This window comes from Orbicella faveolata, unplaced genomic scaffold, assembly GCF_042242905.1.
Source record: "Orbicella faveolata isolate gen_17 unplaced genomic scaffold, um_ofav_v1 contig_36, whole genome shotgun sequence".
NCBI lineage: Eukaryota > Metazoa > Cnidaria > Anthozoa > Scleractinia > Merulinidae > Orbicella > Orbicella faveolata.
In genome coordinates this window covers 14,812,568-14,820,123 of record NW_028301565.1, presented here as the reverse complement: position 1 = coordinate 14,820,123, position 7,556 = coordinate 14,812,568, and the positions used below count along the sequence as shown (strand labels likewise).

At 38.1% G+C, this 7,556-nt stretch overlaps 1 protein-coding gene across 1 annotated transcript; it reads right to left on the bottom strand.

The window, feature by feature from the left end:
* On the bottom strand, positions 1-1,472 carry LOC110050628 (neuromedin-U receptor 2-like). The gene has a single exon (XM_020756545.2). It carries the CDS (start codon positions 1,457-1,459, stop codon positions 512-514), a length of 948 nt encoding a protein of 315 aa, XP_020612204.1. The 5' UTR covers positions 1,460-1,472; the 3' UTR covers positions 1-511.
* Between the last annotated feature and the right edge of the window lie 6,084 nt (positions 1,473-7,556).

The window sequence follows — 7,556 nt, the reverse complement described above, 5'->3', positions numbered from 1 at the left end:
TTATTTTGTTTTTTTTTTTGAAAACACAAAGGTTGAGAAATCAGATGAAATAGAGCAACAGTGCCTTCTTGGTCAAGTTTATGAACTGCAAAGTATTCTTCAGAAAGCTTTGTCGCTCCTAACAAAATAGTCCTTTTTAAACTATGTAGTTTTTGTCGACATCTTCACAAGTGGTTTTCAACCTTGTCGTCTGAGTTGTGTTTCTTATAAATGATCGCCATACTCAAGGTAGAATAATAAAGGCCATTCTACTGACCGACTATGATCAGCGCGTTCATTAATTAAAGAACTTTCGATAAGCTCCATCTATTTTCCTTTTTTCTTGGAACTCATTCTCGATGGTAACTTCAATTGCAATCCAATTTGATTACTGAAAAGTAATCCAGCTTTCGCTTCGCTGGCTTGCAATACCAAGATCTAACGTCAGAACATCAAACTTGACTTTGTTTTTCTAGGTAATGAACTCAGGTTGGACTATGACTGAGATTAGCTCATACGGCTCTTGTTCATTCTACTCCAGCTCCTCAACACTGCAATAATTGTCCAGTCCTCGGACTGTACTAGCCTTTCCTTTCGTTGGTACTCCCTTTTGCTTAGTGCTTTCCATCTGAGCTGGAATGACCCGAGTCGATGATATAATTCGATCCCTTATCGCCGGAATACAATGAATCGTCCGAAGCAGTACCAGACGAAATCGTTCGTTTCTCCAGACGTAAATACAAGGATTTATCGCAGAGCTCAAGAACAAAAGGGTGAACAACCACTCAAATCTCATCTCGTCTACCATATGTAGGTAGTCAAACACAATATCAGGAAAGAAACACACTAATGAGGAAGTCACCAAAATTGCTGAAGTCTTGGCAGCACTGTTTTCACTATGAATCTTTGTCGCCTTATGGTTGAAAGAAACGGACTGCATCTGAGAGGAAATCTTGCGTACCTGTTTTCGTGCCACCCAAAATATGTAAGCGTATGAAACGATGAACATGCTAAACATGACAGCGTGAACATGGGCTGATATCTCTCGCCCAGAATCGGTGGTGAAATAGTAGGCAAGAATTACGGACGAAACCCAAATCCCGCCAATAATGCCTACGTATAAGCGTTTGCGATGATGAGACATGGTGTAGGAGAACGGATGCAGGAGCACCGCCATGCGGTTGATTGTTATTCCAGTGAGACTGTTGAAGGACGCGTGGAGGCCGATAAAGGCTACTACCTCAAAAGCATATTTGAATTCTTCACTTTCCTCAATACACAAGGTGACCATGTACATCGGTTGCGCCGCGAGGCACACGATGATGTCAGCAACAGATAAGCTAGTGATGAGTAAGTTAAGCTCATTTCGCATTTGCTGATTTTTTAAAACGACCAAGACTACCAAAACGTTTACGATAATCCCAATAAAGCTAAGAAGGCCATTGACAACAACAAGAAAGATCACCTCCGTCCCAATCATATTGCAAGTTCGGTTACAGATGCTACACTAAATAATGACAGTGAAACACGGGTTATCTGTTAATTAAGGGAGAATTTCTTGAACGCAAGTACGAGATAACACTGGTAAATCTAATTAAAATTTTACTTGTTAGGTCTATTTGCCTAACAGTAAATAATAAAACCGATCAAAATTACTATTGACTTTGGAAGTTGTATCCTGGGATTGGTCTGGATGGATGAAACCCTGTGTGTTGATAAATACAGCATCAGCTGTCAAAGTGAAAGCCTGAGAAAAAAGTGCCACAGTTTTTAGCCTCTGTTTGTCTCTCTACAGTTGTCGACTAACCTTCGTGTAATACTCTCTTAAATCTTTATCACTTGGTACTCGTCTCGTTTCTCTTAGAACTCAGATCTTCAATTTTTCACAATTAGAGTTTGCGTAAAACAGTGCTGCCTTTTAGCCGTTGAACTCGAGAAAATTTTCTTTTTCGCCTCAAAAATTGTTTCAAATTCATTAACTCTCGTTATACCTCGAGGATAAATATATTGCACCGGCGATAATAAAATGACGCTCTATACTGTTGTCCATTTAAGGAGGCTCCATAAATTGTACATCAACGGATCAGTATTTGACAAACAACCATTTTTTTGTTTATTTTGAACATGTGTCACCATAGCAATGGCATTAGAATTTGTTTTGTGCAGGGACTTCATCAAAAAAGATCTTTTGACGAGGTTTGACAAGATATGTGGGGCCTATAGGTACATGTAAAACAAAAATATTTTTTTTCGAGGTCATTTCGTCCGTTTCCCGTAATTTGCTTCTTTATATATGCCTTTGCTTCTCAATTTCTTCTCAATTCTCAGAGGTAATGGGCAAACATGTGTCATGCACGACAAGACATGCTATTATATGATCATTCCCAGGGTTTTTGTACCAGATACGGGGATTACATTAAAATTGACCAAGGAGGTTAGAACAGGGAATAATAATACAGACTTTACTGAACCTCCCCATGCCAGTTGGACCTTTTGAGGAACGATAATCGGGGTTCCTCCAATTTGTTTTGATCAAAATACCACGCATCAATATCTGAATAAATAAATAACTATTTATTTCAGTATCTTGAACATTGCTTAAGCATTTATAAAACAAGAGTTATTGGTCTGACTTAACTTAGATATTCAACGTGAATGCCGGTGAGGGCAATCTGAATCGATTGTTTCTTTTAAGCTTCATTACATTCGTACAAGTAAACAGGCTCTAAGAAAGGATGTTTACAAGACGTGGCTACATTCCAGTCGAGTGAAGTTCAAGCGTGACTTAGATGTTTCACTATTATAACTAAGGGGGCTATCCAGTCAACGTGATCGCGCTTTATTTTTTGTTGCTTATTATCATCATTTGTTATTTTAAAAGGTAACATGAACTGAGTCATGTTGCCACAGTTGAGATGAATAAATAGCTTTTACCTGCGTTGCTGGTTCTGTAAAAGATAGGATTCTCTGCAGCTCCCGCTGTTTAATCAGGCTAAATTATTTCCGGTTATTTCATATGAAGTGTGCTCACAGCTGCTTCATAACTCGACGTTGTCGTCTGTGTAAATATTCTTTTAAGTTAATAAAAAGCTGCGTCACAAATTTGAACATTTGAGCTTCAAGTTTTCAATTTTAGCAACATTAAACCAGGCCAGGACTCTTAGTGATCCGGCCTTCTCGATCAATAATAGTCCTTATTGTTGACTTTACCAGACTGGTCATTTGTGACTTATATATTCGTCTCAGTGGTTTTCGTATTCCTTATTTTAACCTTCTTTGGGTATAGTTTCTAATATTTCTTGCGACTGGAAAGAAAAAAGCCGCGACATTACATTTGTCAGACAATCATTCAACACCGTTCGATCAGTACAGCATGCAACACTGAAATCATGCACATGAATTCAATATGTAAAAATAACCGACCTAGTACAGTGTCGCTCAGCTCGAGTAGATTAACTCTTTCTCCTTACTTCATGAACTGGTTGGGGTAATTTAAGGGGTCCAATCGACCGTTTTAACTCGGTCTTTGTTTAAAATTGTTCCTAACAACAACAGCCAATGATCAATGATTTCGTACTTCTCATCACCTATGTTGCTGACTGTGCACTGTTGTAAAAGGGGGGAGTTAGAAACAAGTTACTTTTGGAAAGTCGTGTAAAGGGTAAATACCCAAGCACAACAATAACGACGTCCAAAATAACTAAACGACGATACACTTGTGCCTTATCTAAAACAGCGATCAAGAACGGTTGAAGATAGCGTAAGAGAACTACGCTGAAGGTGTGTCTTAAGCTCTTCCGTGAATAAATTAACTATCAGTGCTCTTCCGTTTATAATTAACTGTTGTTTCTTGTAATAATGACGTACGTATGAATATTCTTTCACAACACCCAACTGAATAAGGATGAATTCAGTTTAATTATTTCCCCAATTTACAATAAAAGTCTATTGTCGCAACTGTAACCACAGATCTAGGAATTCATAACCATTGGAACATATCATCCCCAGCACTTTATGTCCGGCCTGGCCTATTTGAGAACTTCAAGCGGTTAAAACGTAAATGTAACGAACACTTCTTTCCCCCGGCAACGCTTTAACATGAATACAATTTTGACTCCGGGCCCAAAAATAACGCACAACACTCTTTTTAAAAATAGCTATAAAATTATCTCCCGGCCCGACAGGTATAAAAGATTCATTACTGAACGATATGATATCAAAATCACAAATTTTGACGAGTCTAAGAAGATCTACACACCTAATTCTGAAAAATAACTAAAAATGATGTTGAAATTGTGTTTAAAGGTAAGAAACTTATCACTGTAACTGCAAGCCGTCATCAATTATAAGTCAAAGAAACTGAGCCATTGAAGTCAAGGGTATTCCTGTTTTTGTTTTGTTTTGTTTTGTTTTTTTACCAACTTTCTATGAATACCGGCTTTCTATTACTTAGTTTGCTATAAACGATTTAACCTCCGATTTTAGGCAACTCACGATTGGCCCACGGCCTCTTCGGTTAAGGCTATATGTGATTTCGCAGGAAAATTGTTAAATATTATTTTCAATATTTTGTACCTTGGAAAACGGCTTTGGTCTGTCGACTCTTCATCCATTGTTTGTTCTTTTTTTGCAGTTATTGTTCGTCCTTTGTGCGTGTATGCGTCTACAAACTCAAGTACAGGGTAGACCGTACAAATCTCAAGAAGCAGAGGAGCAGAGATTTACTGAAGATCTGCATAAATCAACCCAAGCAATTCAGAATGAAACATTGGCCGTTCGAGGCAAACGAGAGGTGATTTACAATTTCAAAGACTTCTGCGATGCTGCAAATTATGGTGTCTCTTATGGCCCGCCGTCAACATCGTCAAACGGCTGTGAAATTGGACGTTATTACTGTAGAGGTTATGCTGAACCGGTCTGCACTGAAACATTTAGCTTTGGGTGCTATACATTAGGTCCCTATGGAATTCCCAAATGTACTGCAACGGTTGAAACTGTGGAAATTGAGAACAGAAAAGTTAAAATGACGACGGCTTGCGGCTGTGCACAGTGACAGACAAATTTCAATGGTATTATCAAGAAAACGAATGTAAAGTTTGTATATAAAAATAGGTTAAGTCTGTATACGAGCCAAGTGGCCCACCAGGCCAGAAATTATCCCGGTTTCTGTAGCATGAGGCAACTAGGAGTATTTCTACTCCCCCTTGGATGGGATGCTAGTCCATCGCAGGGTTACCCCCAGCATTACGTTCGCCGGTACCCATTTATACACCTGGGTGGAGGGAGGCATTGTCAGAGTAAAGTGTCTTGCCCAAGAACACAACACAATGTCCCCGGCCAGGGCTCGAACCCGGACCGCTCGATCCGGAAACGAGCGCGCTAACCATGAGGCCAGAAGTATGTATATGAGGAAGAAATATGTGCTTTTTATTTATTAAAATAGGTTATCAATTTTTGAAAAAATGACATAATCATAATAGTTTGATAATAAAAGAAAACTTTCTCTGCTAGGATATTGTTATATTGTAACAATATTATGAGTCAGTGCTATTGTAATACCTTATTCTTGATGAATAAAAATGATTTTAATAATTAAACTGACAAATAGTTGTGCGTGCTTTTTTTTCAATTCGTAACCCCTATCAAGCATAGACATTTACAAATTGAATTTATTTATTTTCAAGAAAAAATAAGATCTGATAGTGGCAGTGTATATTAATGTCAAGTTAACCCAAACAGTTAACTAACAATAATAACGCCTTCCAAACTAAAATGTGGCATTCCAATTTAGAAAAATTCCGAAGAGTACTGGTATTTGATGCTGAAAAAGTTATTGTTTCCGAAAGGTTTTTGCTAATTGGAAGGAGAAAAAGAAGTGTTCAGTTGAGTCCGCCAGGGACACTACTTCCAAATTTACCAAAATGTACAATTTAACGTGAATAAGATGGTGTATGTAAAAACGATCGTGCACCCATCGCGCTTTCCTTCTTTGAGAGATTCAGATTTTCTGATCCACCGGCCCACAACTAATCAGAACAAATCGGTCCTCTATCTATAATTCTAAAAGGATTCAGAATTTCTGATCCCCCAAGACTTTAAGTAGATTCAAAACTTCTGATCCCCCCAGTCCAGAACCCATCAGAGCAAAACAGTCATTTTTATAATTCTAAATGCATTCAGAATTTCTGATCGCCATCACCTCACAGGACAAAAACGGGTATCTGTTCATGGTTCCAAAAGTATTGAGAATTTCTGATCCCCCTCCCCCACCAAATCTGTTAACATGATAGCAAGAGATTTCTATTTATAATTCTACAACAATTCAGAATTTCTGAACCCACATGACTTTAAGGGATTCAAAAATTCTGATCCTCCAGTGCATAACTTATCAAAACAAAACGGTCATCTACCTATAATTCTTAAAAGGGATGCAGAATTTCTGATCCCCCCCCCCCCCCTTATCAGGTGAAAGGACAGAAATAGCCGATAACTTAAAAGATCGTCAACGTCTTATGACTTATAATTGAATAGGATTTATAATCTCTTCCATCCATCACTTAACAGATCAAAAATAGTTATTGGTTATGATGTCTAAAAGAAATCAAAATTTCCCACCCCGCAGAAAAAAATGCTTGATATCCCCATCCTTTGAGTGAACATAATCAGTTCAACCAGTGGTGGCTAGTTACAATAATTCCAGTGCAGCTGTACAGTCTCAAACCAAGGTCTGTTATTGTCCTGGGGCTAAACATGGCCGTTGTGTGACAAATGTATATTCCCCATAACTCAAGCAAGAAAAGTATTACAGTGTGAGGCCTCAATGACTAATTTTTCAAAATAAATCATATTTGTAAAGATCAATACATCTGACCACCAAAAAGTTAAATAAAATAGCACATCACATGACTGAAGCTTTCCTACAAGTATATTTAATTTGGCTTTCCTTTTCACACCATATCTTAACATAATTATTTACACGAAACTTTCTGAAAGCAGAAAGTTTAAATCTAATTGTTTTCACAGAAGTCAACCCAGATTCTCAAGTGGCCAAGGCCGTCTGAACATATTTTTCACTGATTAATGATTCTTTGGGTAACCTTGAAAAACTGCTCATAGATAAAGAATACTTTTAATTAAAAGCGGTATTAAATACCGCTTTTAATTAAAAGGCCGGTTTCATGCATGTTTCACCCAGACACAAAGTTCAGAGTTAGAACGCAAGTGCCACTGTGAAAAGTCCCCCTCGATGATTTATTGGCCTGTTGGTTTGCGCGATAAAGATCGATAAGACTATGAGACAAGTTAACCTAAATTCATAACTACAAGTGGCACAAACTGACTGTGCAAAAACAAATTGTTGGAAGTAGCACAAAAAGCAATCGATACGACCATATCAGATAAAGAAAAGACTGAATTATTCAGTTATTAGTCATGATCTTCCTCGTGGCAGATAACGATGTTCACTTAGGCCCCGTTTACATGGGTCCAGACAAAGTTTTGCACGGACAAAAACTTGCACTGTTCCACAATGGGTTTACACGAGACCGGCGGAACTGGACGAATGTTTGAACGGCTAA